Genomic DNA, 25313 nt, shown 5'->3' with positions numbered 1-25313 from the left:
TAACTGAGGTCCAACCAGAATTCTGTTTGGTCTTAAAGCCTTTTTCAATGGGTTATCTTTATAATGGCATAGCAGTCAAAATAGAACAAATGACCTCATATATGAGACATATTCTGGACCTTTGTCAGTGAGGGATGGATCTTCCAAACCATTCTACGACATAAAACACATCAGTTACGTTACACTCTTGATTTTTTAAATCGGTTACATTGGGACTACATGCGGTGTTGGAGACATTGTAGTGTACATTATTGAGCTGAATTGGTCTGGAACGCAGCCGGCTTGCTTTGGGCATTTGGATTTGTCTGTTATTTAAGTATTTTCATAAACACTATTTTATAGTTTGTAATTCTAAATGGAAATTCAAATTGTGTGTAGACAATGCCTTCACTTGTAAAGACTGTCAAGACAGATTTGTTGGTCCTTTATTTTTATTAAATGATATTATAAGGATACTGCTTACCAGTGCAGCCAGTCCAGCATATGTGACTGTATGGGCTGCTTTTTGCTGAAATTCATGACCAAAAAAGAAAATTGGATGTGTTATAGAATATTCAATCAATTCCATGCATATTCAATAAAAAAGATCAGGAGAGGTTTTTCTTCAATGTCAAAAATCTTAATTTATTGGATACAAATTAATAATTAATTTCCCAGAGATGGGTTGCAGCTGAAAGGGTATCCGCTGCGTAAAACAGGCAGGTTAAGTTGGCGGTTCATTCCGCTGTGGCGACTCCAGATTAATAAAGGGACTAAGCCGAAAAGAAAATGAATGAATGAAATTAATAATTCGATTCACAGAATTCTGTTATCCTCAATGCGATGCAAACGTTATATTCAGGAGGTGCACAACAATTTTCATTTCCTGACTTATTTAGGCAACTGATATTAACAGGTGGAGTTTAGAGAAATTCGTTGATTGTCAATCCTTCTCCAGCCACACCCCAGACACAAGTCCTCTTTTTCTACTAATTTTCTGCACAACAATTAAAGCATGCTGTGGAATTCATTCATTTTCTTTTTGGCTAAGTCCCTTTATTAATCAGGTGTTGCCACAGCAGAATGAACCGCCAACTTGTCCAGCATATGTTTTACGTAGAGGATGCCCTTCCAGCTGCCACCCATCACTGGGAAACACTTATATGTTCACATTCACACACATACACTATGGACAGTTTAGCTTACCCAATTTACCAATGTCTTTGAACTTGTTGGGGAAACTGGAGCACCCACTAAAAAACATTATTCAAAGATGATTCTTTGGATTTACAAATTTTTTTTTACGTTAAGTGGTTGTAAACTATTTATTTGTGCTGAATTTAAACAAACAACTTAAGTTGAACATTATTCAGTTTAATTTGTTTGTTTAAATTCAGCACAAATAAATTGTTTGCAACAGTTCTGCATGCAACCCTTTTTTCAGACGCGAGCGTGGGGAGAACTTTTAAACTCCATACAGAAATGCCAACTGACCCAGCTGATGCTCGAACCAGCAACTTTCTTGCCATGAGGCCAGAGCGCTACCCACTGCACCTCCACGTAGCCCTTCAACTGCACATATTCAGTGTTAAAAATATTGCTGACAGAAGGTTTCTAGCTGCCCAGCTAAAGTTAATTTTAAACAATCAGGCCTGTTCATCTCTATAAGCTCTACTTCTGCAAAAATGCTAATTAGTATGCACAGCATCCCACACAACAGTAGAAGTTCAGTTAACTTATGACCTTTAAACAAACAATACAAACAATTGTTTAATGAAAAGAAAAAATGAGAGAAATAATAATAATAAAAAACACATTCCTTTTCCCAAGAAATGTTTTTCTCTATCTATGATGGAACTTGCAGGCATTTGATAGAATTGTTCCTCACGCCTCATTTCTGTCATCTATTAAGGTAAGTAGACTGTATGCACACGAGCGGTACACTTAAGTCTTATGATAATATGTAGGCATATTTATAAATAGTTTTAAAACTTTTACGACAACCATAAAGCAAAACAAAATGCATTTCTCACGTAAAAAAAACTATCCAAAAGGCATGTAGGTCTATGTGTTTTTGCGTATTTATTTGTTTCTAATATATAGCGTGGATTATAATATAATGAACTGAGAGAGTTAATCATTTGTCAGGAACACAAATAAGTATAATGAACAGTGTTTGAACACAGAGCTTATTATTCACAATCTTCGGAAAATCCTACAGGGATTTTATCGAGGGAATCAGTTTTATGCTAGCAGTCGATTAGCCTACAAGGTGACGTCATAGTTCCTCCATTCTATTAGTCTGAAGCTTTAACAAATAGTGGATGAACCAGGTATTGCAGTCCAAATTCCAAATATTGGAGAGGGGGTTTTTTTTCACCTGGATGTGTGATTGACCACACACACAAATTGCCATTGGATGATAACACATTTAGAGAGGCAGCCTTCATGAAATTGAAATGAAATTGGTAAACTGGCAGTGGGTGGGTTATAAAGACCAAAACAAAGACAGACACAGTGAATGTACATTTTCATAGGAGAATAACTGACTTTAGCACTGTTTTTGAGATAAACAACTGTTTACTTTGCATATTTCTTAAATATTTCCCTGCTAATGATGCGATAATTCATCAACTAAGAAAAAAAACTCTTACGCGCAATTGATGAGTCAAGGCAATTCGACTTTTAGGTACATTACAGTAGGGTCGTAAGTCCTATCATGTAAATTTAAAGGTTTAATTTGAAGTGAAGGTCTCTTTTCTGTTCCCATGATAGTTGCAAAAAATGACATTGAGTTACTCCAAATGAGGAGTTAGTCAGTCAGATCAAACTTAATCAACTGTTGCTTTAATCAGACCATAAAATGAGCAGATTTAAAGGAAAAGAGTAAACATTAAATCACTCACATACTGAAAATAGAACATAACATGTCAGAGCAAGAACAACTAACAAAAGTTGGTCTATTGGTAGGTCTACAGTCAACTGATGTTTGACTGGAACAAACCGAGTTTATGGAACAAATGAGTCAACATACTTAATATAGCTCTTCTGCTTGGTGATGCTTATAGTAGAAAAAATAGCACACACTGTAAAAAAAATGTTGGGTTTCACACAAGTCCTTACCAATTTAAGTGGATTGAACATAAGTTGTCCTGTAAGTTGTCCTTAAAAAACGTAAGAATTGTGAATTTCAACTAATTTTAAATAAGTGGTCTCTGAACAAGTAGCAAAAGATTTATTTGAGTACACTTCCTGAGTACACTTTCCTCCCTTTCACACTTCACCCATTAACCTCATAATAGTTTCACTCTTGATTCTAAATGTGTCTAAAGTTGACACAAGCTACTAATGTAAAAACAACAAGACATGAAAAACAAACCATCTAAAAATGCAACTTAAACTATGAAATTGCATTAGCAAATGTTAGAATACTGGTAGTTTCAAAAGTGTAGACATAAGGACAATATCTATGTTTTTGATGTAAAAAAAGAATCTGTATTTCTATGCAAATATGTTTTTTTAAATGTTACAATGCAGCTGTTTGCGTTGTCAAAACATGATGGTAAGTAAACAGCAATGTACAGCTGTAATTGCAGAATACACTGGACAGGGTGATCATGTACTGTGTGTTTATCTCAGTAAAAAAAGGCTCAACTCTAAGTGAGAAGTTTCAGGAGTCTAAAAACTGCAACCAGCTAGTCATCAGTGATTTTGTTTTTACAGTATTGAGTGGCCTGCCCAATACATTCAGTAACAAAAACCTTCAGAAATAAAATTTTCTTCCCGTTATACTGAATGTATTTGGAAAGTTTAGTATGTTTTCCGGATACAAAGTCAATTGGGATAAATCCTCTATGCTTCCTCTCAACTCCATAGCTAAACATATTAAGCTGTCATATAATGTCCCCATACGAAATTCCATAACTTATCTAGGCATTGCTGTTCAGTCATCTTTGCAAACTATCCCGGACGCTAACTATCTGCAAGTATTATCCAGGGTAGAACAAGATCTCCGGGTTTGGACCTCAATGCCTTTATCATTGCATGCTAGAATAGCAAGTGTTAAAATGAACATCTTGCCGCGAATTAATTTCCTTAGTTCTATGATTCCATTACCCGCCCCCAAAAAGTTTTGGCACAAACTTAACTCTATGATTCGTAAATTCATATGGTATGGTAAGCAACCTAGATTAAAATTTGAAACTCTACAACGTACAAAAGAAAATGGGGGTCTAGCTCTTCCAAATTTCGAATTATACCACAGAGCTTTTCAAATAAAATGTATTCATGTTTGGCTGAACCCACTATCTAGAGTTCCTTGGAGACAAATTGAAATGAAACTAGCTGATAAATATAGATTACAAGATATTCTGTTCTCTGGGCTAAATAACAAGCAGTGTATACAAGCTTTTGGTCCAATTATTGGCAATACGATAGTAAATTTTAAATTAATGGAAAAATACATTCATCATTCACCTAAATGGCACATACATACACCTATCTGGAATAATAATGATCTTAGATCTGGGGGTGCACCATTTCTTTCAAGGAAATGGATGCAGAAAGGCATTTATACACTTAAAGATATTTCTGGTTCTAATGGCATATTAAGTTTTCAACAACTTTGTGAGCGGTATGAAACGGAACATTCCTCTGTCTTTTTATATCTGCGATTAAGATCGGCCATGAAGGCCAACGGGGTTCCCTGGGGGGACAATCTTCCCACTCATCCAATCATTACTTGGTTTGATCTGTCCTTTACTAATCATTTTACCTCATGGATATACAGAAAGGCCTTAGAGGGTACAGCAAAGAATTTAGCTATACAGCGCTGTTGGGAAACTGATTGTCAACTAGAAGAGGGTGTCACAGACTGGGAAAGAGTATGGCAGAACATTTTTTCTTCATCTAAAAATCCCAATCACCAACTCATTCACTATAACTTTTGTCACAGAACCTACTGGACCCCACTCAAAAGACATCGTATCAATGCCTCCTTTAGTCCTTTCTGTGATAAATGTCCTAACCAGGAACTTGGATCTTTTTTCCATATGATGTGGGAATGTGAGAAAGTACAAAGATTTTGGAACGAGATATGTGTCATCCTATCAAAAATTATTGAATATCCTGTACCATTGAATCCTTCTGTTCTATTACTGAGTGATGATTCTACGTTGAACCTTACCAAGCTACAAAAAAGCTGTTTGGCTGGCTGGCTTAACTTCTGCTAAAAAATTACTAGCCCAACATTGGCTGCCTCCACATAATTTGGACATGTACAAGTGGTTGGTACAACTTCAAGACATTATAATGTTGGAGTTATCCACGGCGCGAGTGAACTTGGTACAAATGAGTACATTACAGATCTGGACTTTAGCTGCTGACAAAATCTCCTTGTTTATTGCACAAAGAAATGATCAGGATCCAGAATAATTGCCTTGCTTTGTATAATTGATATTTGATACTCCTTGCTTTGTATAATTGATATTTGATAGTGTATTCTGTTTTTGTTTTTATGTTAACTTCTATTCATTGTAAAGCCCAGTTTCAAGAGACCGCAGGGGAGGGGGGGGGGGGGGTTGAATTGATATGTTTCATAATATAGGTCTTTCAGCCTGTATGTTTTGTTAACAATTAAAAAAAAAAAAAGAAATAAAATTTTCTGTCATTCACGATTGTGATTGTGTAATTGCTGTAGGAACAGAACTTTAAAGTGCAAAGCCAAGCAACATCAGACATGTGATCTCTGCTTTGACCCTTATCAAGATCTTTACTTTCATGACTTAGCAATGAACTTTCAGAAATGTTCTTACATTTGGACACACTAGGTTTGCATTTAAACTCATCTACTAAAATAAAAGTGTCAGTAAAGCAACAAAAGAGGGGAAACACAGACAGCTTCTAAGAAATTTGACAAAAGGCAGGGATGGATTATTAACCAAGAATGACAACCTGATTAAATAAAGAGGACGGCTCAATAAAGAGAGAGATAAATTGTAGAAGAACCTCAATAAACTGTGTATCGCATTTAAACAAATAAAACAAGTTTAGTGTTAGTGGAAGTAATGAGCAAATAGCTGAACTGTATTTAGATGAATGATTGTACCCCAAATTCAAGTAGTACTTTTTCAAAAGGTACAATTTTTTACCTAAAAGGTCCATATTAACACCTCAAGAGTAAACATTAGCACCTAAAAAGTATGAAAGTGTTCCTCTTAAAATTTGTAGGTACTAATATATATTTTGAGGTACCAATATGAACCCTTCAAGTACAAATGTGTACCTTTTGAAAAGATACCACCCCATTTACAGCTCTTGTACCTTTATTTCTGAGATTGCACCAGGTGTATATGATAGGGCCCCTAGGTGAAAAATCATAGAATTTAACAAATTAAGATCTAATAAATGATTTTTACACAGTTCTGAATCACACAGAAAACAGCACTGAACATCTAAATGCCCTTTCACACAAAGAGGGATGCAATAAAGTGAGAAGCCAATACACCAGAAACACAAATTCTGTGCAGACTATAACGCTTACAAGACAGTGTGAGATTTTTTTAAAATCTACACACAGCATCAAGTCTGTTTTTACTCGAAATTCACTTTAAATCATAATTGAATGTTTGGAATATAAAACAAGGGATAATCTGAAACCAATCAATACTGAAACAGGTGGGAAAGGAGAACAAAGGAGTCACATGATGCAAACAAAAAGCACATGGAACATTATGACAGCAAAAACAGGGGAAAACAAAGTCCTGACAGATAGCATCGGTCGGTTGGTCAGTTAGTCAAACAGTCAGTTGACAGCGGCCTCTGGTGGATTTACGTGTGAACAGCAGGTGCGATTGAATTAGAAATATGAGATCTAAAAAAGCGTACACAGTGGCCACTGGTGGATTTGCAAAAACAAAAACTGCAAAAAAAAAAAAAAAAAAAAAAACGTAGCTCCTAGGACATATTTTCCTTTCTTCAAAAATGGATATAGAGGTATGTTTTCAGAACGAGCATGGGTTGAATTTATTTCTCTACTTCTCATAACTTAATTTTTCTTGTTGCCATAACTTGGTTGGTTAACATGTATTATTATTCATTCATTCATGTTAATGAATAAATGCCTACTGCTATGCCGGCAGCTAGCTCTCTGCAACTCTCACATGGTCGCCCACTGAAGCTAAGCAGGGCTGCGCCCGGTCAGTACCTGGATGGGAGACCACTTGGGAAAGCTAGGTTGCTGCCGGAAGTGGTGTTAGTGAGGCCAGCAGGGGGCGCCCAACCTGCGGTCTGTGTGGGTCCTAATGCCCCAGTATAGTGACGGGGACGCTATACTGCTCAGTGAGCGCCGTCTTTCGGATGAGACGTTAAAACCGAGGTCCCGACTCTCTGTGGTCGTTAAAAATCCCAGGATGTCCTTCGAAAAAGAGTAGGGGTTTAACCCCGGCATCCTGGCCAAATCTGCCCACTGGCCTCTGTCCATCATGGCCTCCTAACCCTCCCCATATCATGATTGGCATATCATCACTCTGTCTCCTCTCCACCAATCAGCTGGTGTGTGGTGTGCGGTCTGGCGCAAAATGGCTGCCGTCGCGTCATCCAGGTGGATGCTGCACACTGGTGGTGGATGAGGAGATCCCCCCCCCCCCCCCCCCCCATTGTGTAAAGCGCTTTGAGTGCCCAGAAAAGCGCTATATAAATGTAACGAATTATTATTATTAATTAAATCATGTTAATGAATACACTGTAAACGATTTCTGTTGTTTTCACAGTATTATACTGCATTTCTCAACAGTTTTTTACTGTATAAGCTGTGCACAGTGTGTTACTGTATATATTGTTGTTTTCACAGTATAATAATGTATTTTCAACTTTTCTATACTGTGAACATGGTTAACAGTATGTTACTGTAGATTTTATAATGAATTTTGGGGAAAAATCCGTTACTGTGCATCTAAATACAGTACTGCAAATGACCAAGAACAACTCCACACACCCTATATATTATGATTATTATTTTTAGACAAATTATTTTGTGAAGTAAATAACCTAACCAGTTTCTTCAGACTGTTCAGTGCATTAAACTGTCCCCTGGTTTTCCATTTTTGGGTGCACTTTATAAGGCAACATGGAAATATTAAATAATATTTAATAAACATAACTTTGTGCTAAACCAAAACGTAAATTGGAACACAAATAAATTGATTCACGTAACCAAAGACTGTTAAACACACAAAATGATTTCAAAGTCAGCTTAAATGTCAGAGTGACCAACCTGCTTTAGACGGATTCAAGAATATTGGGCGCCCATATTGGCCACCGTAGAGGTCACATATCTCCGCATTTTCAAAACAACATTTTAAAATACGCACAATCTTAATAAATAAACCACAGAATTGAGTTTAAAACAACTACATTCTCGCATGAAAAACGGATAAAACTTTATTTCATAACACATTTATTATCTAGTCATCGAAGACAGGGCATGTCTCAATAATGTCTAGGCCGATTAAAGCATGAGGTTTGCCGGATACATGAGTGATGGAGCGCCGTCAACCCCTGGAGGTCAGAATCTCCCCTATCGGCAAAGCACACTTAAAATTAGAGATGATATCTAAAAACAAACCACAGATTTGAGTTTGGAAGAACTACATTCTCGCATGAAAAACTGTTAAAACTTCATTTCGTGACATATTAAACGCAATATTTATATGATCTGGCTTTTCTCATCCGCCATTATATTTGCTTGTTGGTGTGAAATTAACTCTGGGAGGATTGAACCGTTTGCTAGGGAATTATTTTATCACACGTGTTAACAAGCACATTCAGCAATATGTGTATAAATGTGTGTGGCCGAGCAGTATAACGAAATAGTAATGATTCATTGTTGTGTCTTACAATAATATACAAAAAGGAATCGGTTTTAGGCGGATTCGACTCTTTACTGTTCTAAGGAGTCGATTCATAAAACCGAGCCGACTCGATTCGACCTTCACCAGGCAAGCAACGGCTCTTCTAATTTGAAATCCACCTGTCGCCTTTTCTTCCAGTGAATTCATCCTCGGTAAGTGTTTAAAAGTCAAATTCTGTTCGTTAAAGGATTGTTTTGTGTATATTTCCGTGTAGTGTGTGTGTAATTTAAAATAATTAACCAAGTTACTTTAGTTGTAAGTTAGGTACTTATGTCACGTTATTCGACGCCAGACCGTGTTTGTAGTGTTTGCGAGGTATTAGATAAGGTAATTACAGTGAGTTTATCTTGAGTGAGTTTTTGACCATAGTAACGTTAAGTTACCTGAAAAAAAACGTAACTTTTACTTGGGGTTAACTGCATTAATGAATTCTCTATTTAAGCACAACACTGAGATGAAGGCAAAGTCACCATGAAAAGTTAAATGTTTAACGTTAAGGTAAGCTCTGGTCTTCATGTGGTCATTATGACCAAGTTATCATTATGGTTAAATTTGTAAAGTGTAAGTTAGTTATTCAAACTAAACTCGCAATGAAACAAGTCTAAACTGTTTTATTAAATTGAGCTGATAATAAAATTCAGTTGATATCTTTTAAGCTAACGTTAATATTAACATAATTCATATTAATTGTCTATTTCTCACTGGTTAATGAGCTTATTGTATAACGTTATTGTGTCATTAATTGTACATTTTATTTTTGGTGTTCAGGTGTAGGGAATGATTTGTATACAAATTTATTTGAACCCCATACAGATTTGTATGGTTGTACCATAGATTTAGATTATTAAATGTTAAGTCTTATTTTACTCTTATTATATTTATCTAATCAAATAAAAGTTTGCAACTACAGCAATTCATGCTGAAAAACTGATGCTACCAATCTCTCCTCACTTGATTATTCAAGGTAATGTTGATGTCTTCCATATTTTGATTAGATTTTGAAATGTCAAGTTGTTCACAGATTTGTTGTGAGGAGTTTCATGCACAACCTTTTTTTTTCTTCTTCTTCCAGTAGCGACGCAGTGGCACAGTAGGTAGTGCTGTCACCTCACAGCAAGAAGGTTGCTGGTTCGAGCCTCGGCTGGTTCAGTTGGCTGAATACAATGGCATAATGATTCTGCTTGCTCACAGGAGGTACTTGATTTAGTTTTCCTCAAGCGATACATCAGTTTTTATGAGTAATGCGTGACACTTGAATTGAAGGGACAGTTCACCCAAAAATGAAAATAATGGCATCTTTGGCATCCTCCACTTGTTTCAAAATAGTTAGATTTTTTTTTGTTCCATTAAATACAAACTCATATTTTTTTTTTAAAGAAATTTGGTTCAAATATGGATGTCAATAGTTTCTGGTTTCTAACATTCTTCAAAATATCTGCTTTAGTGTTCAACAGAAATTTAAATGGATTTAAAACTCATGGAGTAATGGTGGCAGAAAAGTAAACTATCCTTTTAAATATTTTATTCTGAGACTTATTTAAATGTGTCTTGTCTTTTGCCATATTGTCTTTCTAGCTCAGATTGTGATGGACCTGGAATGTGACACCAGTTACTCTTAAGTCAAGAACCAAATAAAGCACAGATGTGGAGGGATCTGCAACTAAACTAACTGGAGGAAAGGAACCTTTAGGTAAAAACACCTGCTTTATTTAGATCTGAAGTATTTTATTTGGCATAGAGTATTATTTTTTTATTCTTATTCTAATTTTATGTTATGTATATACTGAATATAAGTCATTTAAATTTCACAAATGGTTGAATATAAAATATCATCTAGATGTCTTATTTTTTATTGTCTTAAACAGGGGTGCTCAACCCTGTTCCTGGAGATCGACCTTTCTGCAGAGTTTAGCTCCAACCCTGATCAAACGCAACTAAACAAACTAAATAGTATCTGAAGGAGCACTTGGTAAATAAAGACAGGTGTTCTTGATCAAGATTGCAGGTAAGCTCTGCGGAAAGGTAGATCTCCAGGAACAGGGTTGAGCACCCCTGATCTAAATGCTCAAAAATGCTGTTTCTGAGGCGAGGTTGGATGTAGTTCAGAAATAGATTCATTAGAATCAATGCTTAAAGTAAATGTTTACTTCTCTCTGTAGACCAAACATCCTTAGTATCCCACACATTTTAATGAATTATTTATTTTGGTTACTTTTACATCTATATATGGGTAAGCAAGTATTTAATAAATAAAATTATTTTAAATCACTTTACCAAATGACTCTATTACCCTAGCTTCTGGGAAAAAAACATGTAAAATAACAGATTTTTTTTTTTACAGTGTGGGTGAACATACTACCTTGATGTCCAACAAAGACTGCACAAGAGCTCATTTGATGGCACATATTCTGTCCTGTCTACATCTCTGACGAAGTGCTTCGACATCAGTGAGTAATAAATCTTCATATTATCATGCATTCAGGATTTCTGTAAGCCTATCTTTAATGTTAGTTTGTAATCAGCAGTGACTAGTTTTAAAATTTGGTATTTAAATCATTCTTAACGTTTTACTGATGCTGTGCACAGTAACGTCATGATGATTTAATTTGAGGAAATATCACTGGTGAGGTGTAATAATATTTATTTGTCTCACTGACATGCCATCACTGCATATTGAAATACAGTAATACGAATTGACCGCAAAATATTATCACAAACATTTCATGAAGTAGACTGCTTGACTACTCTTCATTTCTTTGCTCAACTTTAACACATTTGATCGTGTTGCTGTGCCTTTCGGCAGATTTTGCCAAAAATGAATGCTTAGTGATTACTTTGTTTTATGCGAACCAAATGTCAGTAACTTATCATTAGCATTATTTTTTTTTAAATCACCCATGGCTTTCATGTTCTCTAACGTAATCTTGTCTGTAAGTTAGAAGTAGATTTTCACATGTTAAAAGCCTAAAAGTACTTGATTAACATTAGTCACGTTAAATTAATTATTTTATTTATTTATTTATTTTAAATATGTAGCCTCTTAAGGTCAGAATTAACTGTGTTCACCCCTCTTAAATTCGTGGAAGCGCTAGTGTGGTCATGGAATCAGATATTCAAGCTATACAGAGTCAGACATTAAGTTAAGATGAGACTTTATTTTTTACATACCTGTGTAGACACTTGACTAGTGTTGACTTGACTGATCTTTTCCCCATTAACGTTAGTGTAATTGTAAATAGACAACAATCTGTATTTTGCCTACAAAAACGATAAAAAACAATGTTTTTTATATATATATAAAACAGCAGTACGGTGTTTGGTTTCTGAATGAATGAAATAATTTGAGGCATGATTAGTTTTTACTCCAGTGATTGATTTTGCTTGTCGTTTTTGCAGGATCATCAGAAGTGCTCCTGCCCTTTTTCACTGTCCCTTTTCCACAACATCATTTGGCCTTCATCATTTCGTGTCTTGTAGCTGTATTTTCATCTGTTTTCAAAATTGTAATACTTTTTGATGCATTAATTGTTGACTGGTTTTACTGATTAATTTTTCATTAGTGTTCTGTTGCTGTGTTATATTGAATAATTGCTACTGTTTCAGTAGGGTTTACACAATAAACTTTTATTGTGAAGTTAAAGTTTCAGTTTCTTTATTTTTCTTGTATTTCTTGAACAGTTAAAATAACATTTGTGCAATTTTTGAACTTTTTTGCTCATTATAAAGTAGCACTGTTAAATACAATAAAATAACATTTAATAACTGTAAAATACTATACAGTAATAATGAAAGTAACGTTAAAATACCGTAGTGCTGCATGGTAAAAATGTACAGTAAAATACTGTTTTCAGTTTTGCAGTATGTGTATTACTACTGTAATTGGTGTTACAGTATAAAAAGAAAACAGTAAAATGATGTATTACATTTTACAGTAAATCTAATACTAAAGTAATTAGTATTACAGTAATGTTACTGTTTTATGAAATACAGCAGCTACTGGATAATTGTTGCCAGTAACTTACTGTTAATTTAACAAGAAATCGTTTACAGTGTACAACTTTGTCAAATTTGCACATGAGGGTGAATCTGCGAACTTGATTTTCTGCCTCTCTTTTTAAGGAATTCCAAGAGCGAGAAGAGGAAAGAATCACACAGCTCTTTACACTTCCTCCACTTGGATCTGCTCACTTCATTGGATGTTTTCAGGTTCATCTGCATTTTCTGTGGTCAAGTAAACGTATATAGTTTGCTGTTTTCTTGTTTTGTAGTGAAACCTTGCACATATAAATTTGCCCATTATTATTTTCTTTTGACAAAAAAAAGGAGCGTTGAACTAGAAAGAGCAGGTAAGTCATGTTTTTTCTCTTTTTCAGCAGTACATTTACAATTGAAGAGTTTCGTTGCAAAAAAAAATTATATATATATATATATATATATATATATATATATATATATATATATATATATACATATTTAACATTTTCAAATCAAGGATATTTATTATTTAATTTTATGTCCATAAATAAGTCAAAAAACATGCCACAATGCAACATATTTATCTTAACATTGTCAAACATCTTAAATTGGTTAAAAAAATCGATACATTATAAATATATGAAATAGTATATACAAAGATTGATTAATAATAATAAGATTCTGAGTTAGATTTGTCCAGAATGTACACAACATAACATAACTCTTTATTATTATTATTATTATTATTATTTGCAAAACGCTATATCCACCTTAGGCTATATTCTACTACAGTAAACCCATTAAGAGAAGCTAGTGAATTAATGTTTTGTTTGATAAGTAAGATTAAGTTAATTAGATAAACGACTTGTAACTAAGAGTGAAGGGCGGCTCCTTATGATCAGAGCGGGCGGAGCCGCGGTGTCACAGAGACCGCGACACATAATATTTTTAAATTATTTTCACTGTAATAATAATAATAATAATAATAATAATAACTATAATAATAATAATAATAGCTTATTTGTTGGTTGTTGTGAAAAAGCAAAACTGTTTATTTTTCTCCATAAAAACAAGAAACTGGTCTGGCGGATATCGCATTTTGTGGAAAAAATACATTTTGTACTCGGCCTAAAATGTACATTTTTAAATGTTATTAATGGCAGCAATTCACACATAGATAAAGGTACATCTGAACAGAGATTTCCAATAATAAAATCCAAATGTCAAAAAATGGCGTTTATCGCGTTTTGTAACCAAACTCTTCATTTGCAATCTTTTCCTATTTTTTATTATTAAAACAAACTATATATATTTTTAAAAAGATTTATATTTTAGAATATGCTAATTAAACATTTAATTTTCGAGTTTTTTAAAATGTTCTCTGCTATTCTTGTACAATAAATGCTGTAATTATTCTATTTGTGCACATACATTATCTTTTTGATGAAATGTACAGATATAGGTGAATTTAAAATGTAATTTTAATCTAAAATGTTAAATGTAAACTATCTGTTAATATAATGATTATGAGTTTTGTCCGCACAATATAAAACAAGTTGCAGAAAATAGATGTTTGTTTGTTTGCCATTGCTTGTGTATAGGATTAAAAATGCAAAGTTTAAATTAAAAATACAAAGTGAACTATTCTCAGAACATCCGAGAGCAAGTTCTCAACAAAGTCAGAGAATAAATAAACAACATATTGCTACAAAGCAAGTTATGTTCTTTGTACCACATTCATAAAACAAATGTATCAAAAAATCTTTGAAGAAAGCAAAAAAACCAAGAGGAACCAGTTCATTAGCACCATTAGCAGGTAATTATCATTAATCAAAGGTAATTATCATTTTTATAACCACAAAATGAAACTATGCACAACTAATTTGCTCAGCCAATGAAAACATTTGGAGTTAAACAAAGTTTTGACATCAGATTAATCAGTTAGAATTATTGTATTAAAATATAAGACCATAAAACAAAAATGTGGACACCCCAACAAATATTTTTGAAGATAATAATAAATAAAATTGTAATTGACACAAAATCAATCTAAGACATAGAAAATATTATATTTTTGTAAGTTTTAATTGTTTTGCTACACTTCATTTGGCTTTAAATGCATTCTTATTTTTAATCCTAAAGCTGTTACGAATTTAATCTTACCTACAGTTGAAGTCAGAATTATTAGTCCCCCTGTTTATTTTTTTGTCCAATTTCTATTAAAAGGAGAGAATATTTATTTCAACACATTTCTAAACATAATAGCTTTGATAACTAATTTCTATTAACTGATTTATTGTGTCTTTGCCATGATGAAAGTAAATAATATTTTACTAGATATTGGTTCGAACCTCGGCTCAGATGGCGTTTCTGTGAGTTTGCATGTTCTCCCTGCGTTCGCGTGGGTTTCTTCCGGGTGTTCCGGTTTCCTCCACAGTCCAAAGACATGCGGTACAGATGAATTGGGTAGACTAAATTCTCCATAGTGTGTGAGTGTGTGTGTGGATGTTTCCCAGAAATGGGTTGCGGCTGGAAGGGCATCCGCTGCATTAAAAAAAAAAACCTAATGCCGGTTCATTCCGTTGTGGCGACCCCGGATTAATAAAGGGACCAAGCCGACAAGAAAATTAAATGAATGAATGACTACTGTAAAAATTTCCACTCTCTGTTAAACCTCATTTGGGAAATTATTAAAAAAAATAATCAAAGGGGGGCTAAAAATTCTGACTCAAACTGTATATTGTAAAAATGCAGCAATACATTTTTTCCATATTGATATGAATCCTTTAAAGAAGAGGATGTACTCATTTATCCTGGGAATAGGTGAAATTTAAAGCATAAATTTGAGGCACATCATAATATAATCATCGGCAGCTAAAAAAAAAATATTACAGAAATAGCCTACTTTTTTGGGGGGGGGGGGGGTTATATTATCTTATAATATTTATAACTGAAATACAATTTAATTGTCTTTAAAAGTGCTGTATATTAGCTTTTGACTCTTCTAAAGCATAAAAATACCATAATATCTGGTATTTTATCTGGTATTTAAGAAACATGCCAAGTGAGCATCCAAGTGTCATTTCAGATGCTTTGGTGGAAACCAGCGTCTTTCATTCATTCATTCATTCATTCAGAAAGGCTCTGAAAGCATGCGTCCGTGAGCAAAATGCGACCTCCGGTGGACAGTATCAAATGAACTACATAATGAGACAGATTCAGTTCTATATTTCTATATGAGGTTATTAATTAGCAAATAATATAAATATTATGAGCGTACACATTAGGTGAGCAGGTTACACTATACGCGTTTACCACTCGCTTTATGATACGCAGTGATAAGCAGCTGGGCTGCTTGCACCAGACGAAACACGACAGAAATTTAAATACAGCCATTCAGAAGCACGGAATATGCATTCACTCACGCAATAGTAACGTTTATAATCTATTTAATACATAATAACCCTAAATTATTAAATGTAGATGCTGAATCACATGTTTAGTTCTAAAGTTCAATTTTAAGATCTGAGGTGAACCATCTGCTGCTGCTTTAAGTAGCCTAGTATATGACAATAAATGTCATGTAAAATGGCATTCAAACTCACAATGTTGACATTTAACACTGAATAACACTGAAATGAGGTTTACCTGATTGTCATAGTTTTCTGCTGTTCAGCTGTGAGAAATAAAAGCCATTTCTAATATATCAATTCGAGGTGTTGGTTAAAACATAAACTCCTTTTAATATGAAAAATATTCCTTCTATCGCTTGCCGTTGCTTTTATTTAGAATACAGTTTGAATCACTCGCTCCTGTCCTCAATCTGGCAACCTACACTTCCGTTTGTTTTGATCCAGGTGTGTAATACCTAGTTCAACCACTGGGTGTCAAACTTATATACTGCACTTTTAAATGATTCATTAACTCTTATCACTGATTACATGAGACGTATCTTTTATAAACAACAGATGTTTGAAAAGAAAGAAAAAAGAAATCTTACCACAAGGCAGCGCTCTACATTCAAATACATCATATATATCTCACAATCTACAAAAAAGCTCAAGAAACCGGTTCTTTGGCATCTTAAACAGCTGTTCATCACTTTAGGGGTATATTATCATATTAGTATAGGGGTTTTAGATGCATGACATGAAAGTATGCATGAATAATTTCTTTAGCCACAGGCAAACTTTTTAGAACATGTTGATAACAAGTTTATGATCATATTTTCCCCCAAATAATAAGTTATAAGTGTGATGATGTGTGTGTATAAGTGTGTTTTGCTTTTTTCTATCAGAGATCAAATGTACTGCATAGCTGCGGAGGCACCTATTGTTTTCGTTAGCGTTCATATTATTGTTCTCCTTTTTTAGTTTCTTCTGCCAGATTTGAATGGCAGCCAATATAACCATATTTGCAGGAAAGTTGTATAATTTGGCACAATGATAGAAGGCAGTCTCAGCATTAACCAGAGCAAACATGAAGTTTCTAACTCAAACTCTCTAGCGCTACCATTTGTACAAATTTCACTTTATGTTTATCTTTATATTTTTAAACAGAATGGGCTACAATCAAGATTCTCTTTCCTCTGATTCCTTTGCTCAAGTCAATTCAAACACACCCTATGACGTCATTTTCCATCATAAAAATATTTGAGCTATTTTGAATTTTCTCATAAAACTGGTCTGGTGTCAGCCATTTAGATTTTAGTAAAAAAAAAAAAAAAAGAGCTATATTTTGCAAACATATTCACATATCATTACAAAACATGGTATGCATCTGACACCATGAAAGTACTCAAAAACTTCTGGAGCAGCGCCACCTTGTGGGCAAAGGTTATAAGCTTTTTTTTTTTTTTTTAATTGCTAACAACTTTTACTAAACTTTCTCATTGATATGGCACTTGTCTTGTTATATTCCCTGGATCATGCTGAGACCACTGATACCAAATATGCCAAAATCAACTTCCATTTTGTTCTTGATTGAAAACCTATTTTTTCTAACTCTTCTTTTCCGATTATATATATATATATATATATATATATATATATATATATATATATATATATATATATATATATATATATTTCACTGAAATGTTTTCTTTTACATCTCTGTTTCTCTTCAGTACCAGTAGTCACATCAGTATGGCGGTTGTAGTTGTGCAGGATCCCAATAAGGAAACGAATTGGAGTTCAAATCTATGTTCCTGTTGCCAGGACTTAAACTCCTGTAAGTATAGAGGAGTAGTTCACTTCCAGAGCGAAAATTCGGTCATCATTTACTTACTCCACTTGTTCCAAAACTTCTGTTCAACACTGGAAATGCTGTCAAAACTTACTATTGACTTCCAGAATAGGAGGGGGGATACTAAGTCAACAGTGACAATTAACTGAAAGTGAAAGTCAGTGGTGGCCAGTCATTCTAGTGAACTACTCCTTTTAAATGCCTTCTAATAGCCTAAGTATTTCTGGCATTAGCACTGTTTGTTAAAAATGAACTTAATAATGTTTATGTTATGTTATGCACATTTGTTGTGGTCCTCAGGCTGCTATGCATACTGGTGCTGTCCATGTTTTGCCTGCACCACTACTAAAATGTTTGGGGAGAGCAGATGTCTGCCTCTGGTGGATATACTGGGACCTGCTGTCATGGGCAATTTCGGAATTGCAATTTGTGTGCCACCTGTGACTTTGTCATTGAGAGTGGCAATGCGACACAAATATAAAATCAAGGTTAGTTTATTGTGATACGATGGAAGCTTGTTTCTGCCATGGAATACTTTTTTGTTCTACAAAATTGCGACCTACTTGTGACAACAGAGTTTCATTTCAAACTGTTATATTATTAGAAGAACTGAGGCTTTACTTTGCAAGTTCATTGGCAATCTTCCAATTCCAAGTTTAATATTAATAAAAAATTATTAACACTGTTTTCATTACAAATTTTTATTTTTCTTGTAATTATGGATTTTATATATTTTTTATCAGAATTTTTAAACTTTAAATTGTTATAATAAACTTTTTGAGTTTCTCATTTAGAATTGTTATTTATATCTGGCAATTTTGAATGTTTAACCACAACTTTTGACTATTTCTTGCAATTGTTGATCTCTCAAAACTTTAAATAAACTAAGATTTTAAAAAATGGTTATTTTCAGAAAAAAATTGCTATTTTAATAATTTGTTTGCAGTGATGGAAAAAGTACTAAAAAAGTCATACTCATTACAGTACTTGCCCAAAAATGTAGTGCAAGTACAGTAAAAGTATGTTGTAGATATTATTCAAAGAATGAGTATAAAGTAGCCCTTTTAAAACTACTCAAGAGTTGTGAGTATTGAGTATTACGCTTCAAAAGGCTGATGCGTTTTTGTGCAATTTGTGCATGTGTGTGAAAACGTAACATTCTGTAGTGCATTTAGTTATTGTTTAGGACTATTTGGAGATTTCATTTATAATACAGTAAACATCCCTCATCTTGTCATTAATGTCTAAACCAGAGATGCCAAACTAAGGCCCACGGGCAAAAGTTGGCCCATGTTAACTGTTGCATAGTTAGTTAATCATTATCTTGAGTTTAATTAGAGTAATGTGTTCATCTATACAAATAATAATTATAAAGGGCAGGTCACTTTAAGAGTTTGGAAAAGGTGTGATGACGTTGATGTTAGACAGGATCACGAGTTTTGGGGAGTGTGAGTGTGGGGAAACAGAAAAGTAAAAAGACACCAATAAAAATATAAAAGTTCTATGACATTTCGTGTCATCTTTACGGACACAACAGTAACCTGACAGTTGATTTTGGCCCACCAAACAATCAAAGAGATCAGCGAATCCCTTACATAGAGATTGTCATGTCTAATTTAACATAAGTTTTTGATTGTTTAATTGCAGACAAGAACAATTACTAAAAAACAAAACTAAAAGAAAATGTTTCGATTAAATGTTATGAACTAATCTGATATTTTTTAAAAGTTATGAAACCCTAAAACATTTTTTTTAGATGTTGACAGATTTTCACAGTATGTCTGATAGAAAGTCTTATTTGTTTTATTTTGGCTAGAATAAAAGCAGTTTTAAATTTTTTAAAAACATTAAGGTCAAAATTATTAGTCCTTTTAAGCTATTTTTTTTCCATAGTTTATACAGAACAAACCATCGTTATACAATAACTTGCCATAACAACCCTACCTAGTTAACCCAATTAACTCAATTAAGCTTTTAAATGTCACTTTAAGCTGTATCGAAGTGTAGTAAAATATTTTTTACTGTCATCATGGCAGAGATAAAATAAATCAGTTATTAGAAGTGCGATATTAAAACTATTATGTTTAGGAGGGGGGGTAAAGGGGCTAACAAATTCTGACTTCAACTGTATATATTTAAATATTATTAAATTAGGAAGTTATTGTGGCAACTTTAATGCAATGCAGTTTGGTTTAATTTAGCTTTGGCCCATCACCCTCAATCAAGTTTGGTTTTTGGCCATTTATAAGAAAAAGTTTGGGCATCCCTAATCTAAACAGTCTTCATTGCGTGTCATTGCGAGTCATTGCATTTAAATATGTTAGATTTTCCTTCTGGACACTGTTAAAGCTTTTAAACGGTTTGGTGAATTTATAAAGTGCCCATGTCTTGAGGTTGTTCAGTATGATGCAATTTACTTTCTATGTGCGATTGGAATGAACATAAATCGCAGAACAGATTTTTTTCAATCCCTTTAAACAAGAAATAATAAAGTAGTGACCACAGGTTGAAGGAAAATAGTGGAGTAAAAGTACTGATACAGCACAAAAAATTTACTCAAGAGAAAGTAAAAGTACACATTTTTAAAACTACTTAGTATAGTACAATTTCTGAGAAAAAATACTCAATTACAGTAATTTGAGCATTTGTAAAATAATTACTTTACACCACTGATCTTGCAAACCAAAATTGCGACCTTAGTGATATTTTATAAACTAATTTCAGGAGAAGCACAATCAGTTTTGATGAGGCTAATTCGTTATTGACAATAATTCTAGTATATAATTAGCAGAACCATCCTGGAGGTGTTCTGGAGCCAGCCTAGACACTGTGCTCTATCCTGATGAGAGAGGGTGTCTTATTGTGCTCATTGCCCTCTCCCCAGACAGCTTCTATACAGTCAGATATCTGTGAGGGTGAACTCATGAAACTTAATTTTTGCAAATTGTGAGTTTATTGGCCATCTCACTATTCAGAGTTTATACCACACAATTCTGTTTATAACTTCACAATTCCAAGAAAAAATAAAATAAACATCTGAATGGAGAGATGTAAAGTGACAATTGTAGAATATAAACTGAATTATGAGAATTGTAAGATGCAAACGTGCAGTTCTGGACGAAACATCTATCTGTTAGCAAGGTGTTAACTCACAATTGTAGTTTCTCACTCTAGATTGTTAATTTATATCTTGAAATTCTGACAATATTGTGACTTTATTTGTCATCATTAATAGGAACAAGCTTCCATAGGTATTGCTTTCCATATGCAATAAAAGCCAGAAAGCTACATAACAATAATTTGTTTGTGTTGTAACAGGGCAGTATCTGCAACGATATCGCAGTGTCTTGCTGCTGTGTTATGTGCTCATGGTGCCAGATGCACAGAGAAATCAAAGCACGCAATAATAAGCCAGCAAACATGGTATTGGTCACACAACAACCACAGGTTCAACAAACAACCACCACAACACAAGTGATCACTTCACAGCAGACAATTGGAATGGCGGCTCCAGTTATCACCACAGTTGTTCAATAAAAAGTCATACTCAGATGTGCATTACACCTAATGATGATGATGATGATGATACGCAAAGCTTTTAGATCGATATTATAATATCTAATCTGCTTAATCAGAATAAGACATAAATTGCTTGGGTGAATTTGGATAGGAAATGTCTTGGTATTGCTTACTCTGTGATGTTTCCATGATTGAGAAGGTAATCAGAAATATTCTAATGATTTAATATTCAAATAGTAAAAAAAAAAACATTTGAGTAAAAATTATTATAGATTTTTTCTTAAACAGTTCTTGAGGTTGTTACATGAAGGATGTGTCTCAAACTGCCCTTTCTTTTACATTTTAACAGATGTCAATATTTGTAATGATCTTTCACATGGATCTGTAAATTCTTGTTAGGAGTTTTGAAGCTTTATTTTTTAGACTTGTAGTTATTTCTTGCAGTTTCAAGTTTATAGGCAATCTTGCCATTTATAATAACTCAAAAGAGTGTAATGTGAACTTTTAAACCTGATAATCTAACAAAACAGTCTTTAATCAGTTCATGTCACAGTTTAAAAAAGTTCAAAAGGAGAAGTTGGGAGAGGTATACTTTCAGAGTTAGGCCGTTAATTAACTTAAGTTAAGATAGGAACTCTATTTTACAATTTGAATCAAACTCAGAAATATTAGTTCTTAAAATTTAATTAGAGTCTTGTTTCTTAACAGTCTGTTTCTTTAAAGCTGTGTTTATGTTTACTCTTTGCAAAATGCTGTATGAATGGAAAGTTTTTGTTCTATTTTTTTCAGTTTTACTCAATTCAACAATAAAAATGATGCTACAAAAAGTCATGACAACATGATTTTGTCACATTTTTGATAATCAGGTTTAGCTAAACCAGATGTATTTAACTGTATAAAGTTATTTATTCTAATGGATGAAAATACCATATGTTTACAGATATTTAAGAAACACGCAAAGTGAACACTTGTTTATCTGAAAAACAAAACTGAAATCAGCAATTCTGCTTGAATTCTGCTTGAAAAAGTCTCTTACAAGCCTGAACGCTGTCTTTTTTTGTTGTTTTTTTTTTTACCTGCTCACTGCCACTGCCCCAGATTGCCTCGATGATAAACCGCACATTTTTTCATTCATTCATTCATTCAGTAAGGCTCTCAAAGCATGCGTCCGTGACCGAAATGTGACCTCCAGTGAACAAAAAGCAGTTTCCGAAATTAGACGCAGATTCAGAGCTCTACATGAGGTTATTTATTAGCAAATAATATAAATATTATGAATGTAATATTTGGTGAGCAGGATACACTGTAATCCTATGTCCTAACAACACAATATGTGATAAGATTTGCAGGGATAAGCAATTTGGCTGTTTGCACGACAGAAATTTAAATACAGCCATTCAATAGCACAGAATGCGAACTCACTCATAAAATGGTAAAGTTTCAAATTTTATTATTACATATTAAATCTCTTTAACATTATTAAATGTACATGCTGAATCACTGATGTTTTTTTTTTTTGAGTCACATCTCTAAAATTTTATTTTCAAGATCTGAGGCAAACTGTCTGCTGCTGCTGCTTTCTGTATAGGGCAATAAAAGTAATTTAAAATGACATTCAAACTCGCATTGTTAGCATTTACCACTGAATAAAGCACATGAGGTTTACTTGAGGGGATCCTGTTGTTCAGCTGTGAGAAATAGAAGTAGTTTCGGATATATCAAATTGAGATGTTGTTAGGACAAAAACTCCTTTTAATATGGAAAAAATTCCTTCGATCGCATGTTGTTGCTTCTATACAGAACACGATTTACACTCACTCATGGGCGTAAATCTGATTTAACAGTAGGGGGGGACAATAAATATAAAATTTCTTTCCAGCATTTTTTTGAAGGGGACACAAATAATACAGCCGAATTGTACTAATAACGATATGTCCCTGTAGTTAAAAATGGTTTCATCATTATTATTATAGCATGCAGACTACATCATTATGATTATTTTTAAAGTTTTTCTCAGGTTCAATGACAAAGCAAATTTTTCTTCAAAACAATTTTTTGCATTGTTTGTTGTGTTGTTTAGTCAACTGACTGGCTCCTAAAGCAGAATAAATGCAGGAAAAGGCATTTTCCATACTCATAATACCTAACTTGTTTACATTACACTTGTTAAAATGACCGATCATATTGTAAATCAGTGAGCCTGTGAGGTTCATCTGCTAAACAGACACAACTCAGAAAACATAAAAAAATTGTTCATCCCAAAAGAATTATCATTATCCCTTCAATAAAGCACAACACCCTTACCTGACATTGTACATCTGACTGACCCTGCTCTGCCTGTTCCTCAATCATTTCTTTCTCCTCTGCCTGTGATTAATATTGTGACATTAGTATATTCATAAGCACTCATTCTTAAAGCCAAATTGCTTAATATGTGAACTTTTTGTACTTGGCGTTTAGCTGCACTGAAAAATTATCTTATGTCCATTTTCTACGGTGGCCCAGTAGTGCAAAACACAACAACATTAAGATGAAAATGCTGCAACACTAAGATGAAAAATGCTGCAACACTAAGATGAAAAATGCTGCAACACTAAGATGAAAAATGCTGCAACACTAAGATGAAAAATGCTGCAACACTAAGATGAAAAATGCTGCAACACTAAGATGAAAAATGCTGCAACACTAAGATGAAAAATGCTGCAACACTAAGATGAAAAATGCTGCAACACTAAGATGAAAACGCTGCAACACTAAGATGAAAAATTCTGCAACACTAAAAACGTAACACAACGGAAATGCTCCCAACCACTAGGTGGCAGTGGAACACCGATTACTTCTTCTGATTAAACAGATATTATTAATACAGACCAAAACAATGATTATTACCTCGAGAAATTCCACAAGAAGTTCTAAATGTAAGTTAGTAACATTAAATTTAAATCAAGTTGTGAATGAGGATTTTTATTACTTTAAGATTTGATATTCTGGGAAATCTTAATGTTTTTATAAAATTAAACATCAATAGTACTTCATGAAGCAATCCACAGAACTTGTTTCTGTTTTTCCTGCTTCAGAAACATTGTCATAAAAATCTATTGCATGTCACATTAATCAGCTAACGAAAATCTGCATTAAATATTAAAAAGAATAAAACATTCTTTAGAAATCAAACAGCATGTCCAATTAACATAAATCCTCGGGATCGTGCTTTGACGAGGTGTAACGTTACAACGCTATTTTAATATATTCATCAAAAAATAAGAAAATTCCGTGACAAACCGCGTTATTCGATTTCATGACAGATACGATTTATGAAATTCATAGGACCCTACAAACAATACAGCATTGTAACTTACCTCCACTGGTGCTGGGCTCATTTCCATCAGGAACTTTGCCTTTCAGAAACGTTATGTTTTTTCCACATTTGCTGCAGAACGACGGGCAACTGTCAAGTGAAGCCCCGCAAAATGGGCAATACATGATTGCTACCAAGAGCAACGTCCGAAATGAAACGAAACTTTTGAACTAAAACTCTTAAGATGGGCACACGACTGCCCGTTATCTGCCACCTAGTGGTCAGGAGCATTTCCGTTGTGTTGTGATTTTAAAGTTGCAGCGCTTTTCATCTTAGTGTTGCAGCATGATTCATCTTAGTGTTGCAGCGTTTTTAACTTAATGTTG

The 25313-nt window shown here is 33.8% G+C and overlaps 3 protein-coding genes across 18 annotated transcripts in view; 2 read left to right on the top strand and 1 right to left on the bottom strand.

Moving 5' to 3' along the window:
* The first annotated feature begins 1708 nt into the window (after positions 1–1708).
* LOC100537055 (cornifelin homolog B-like) lies at positions 1709–22466 on the top strand. 13 transcript variants are annotated; one of them, XM_087268766.1, is made up of 7 exons: positions 8954–9040; positions 9331–9386; positions 13008–13094; positions 13212–13234; positions 17992–18095; positions 18411–18598; positions 21429–22466. In XM_087268766.1, exons 5-7 carry the CDS (start codon positions 18011–18013, stop codon positions 21645–21647), a joined length of 492 nt encoding a protein of 163 aa, XP_087124892.1. In that variant the 5' UTR covers positions 8954–9040; positions 9331–9386; positions 13008–13094; positions 13212–13234; positions 17992–18010; the 3' UTR covers positions 21648–22466.
* The window catches only part of fbxw11b (F-box and WD repeat domain containing 11b), a 649789-nt gene continuing 626612 nt past the window's right edge, over positions 2137–25313 (bottom strand). The window contains exon 13 of the transcript XR_015500298.1: positions 2137–2273. The gene's annotated coding sequence lies outside the window, so the exon portion shown is untranslated. The remainder of the gene's footprint in view (positions 2274–25313) is intronic.
* Positions 13213–25313, top strand: part of ponzr10 (plac8 onzin related protein 10) — a 25037-nt gene continuing 12936 nt past the window's right edge. The window contains exon 1 of one of the 4 annotated variants that reach the window (XM_087270500.1): positions 13213–13234. The gene's annotated coding sequence lies outside the window, so the exon portion shown is untranslated. Of the gene's footprint in view, positions 13235–24449; positions 24548–25313 lie in introns of those variants that run through there. The other 3 variants (XM_087270497.1, XM_087270498.1, XM_087270501.1) reach the window with 3 other exon arrangements.

The sequence above is a fragment of the Danio rerio genome, chromosome 10 (genome assembly GCF_052040795.2).
Source record: "Danio rerio strain M-AB ecotype USA chromosome 10, GRCz13ab, whole genome shotgun sequence".
NCBI classification, from domain to species: domain Eukaryota; kingdom Metazoa; phylum Chordata; class Actinopteri; order Cypriniformes; family Danionidae; genus Danio; species Danio rerio.
The sequence above is the reverse complement of the archived record's forward strand: the minus strand, read 5'-3'. Positions and strand labels throughout refer to the sequence as shown.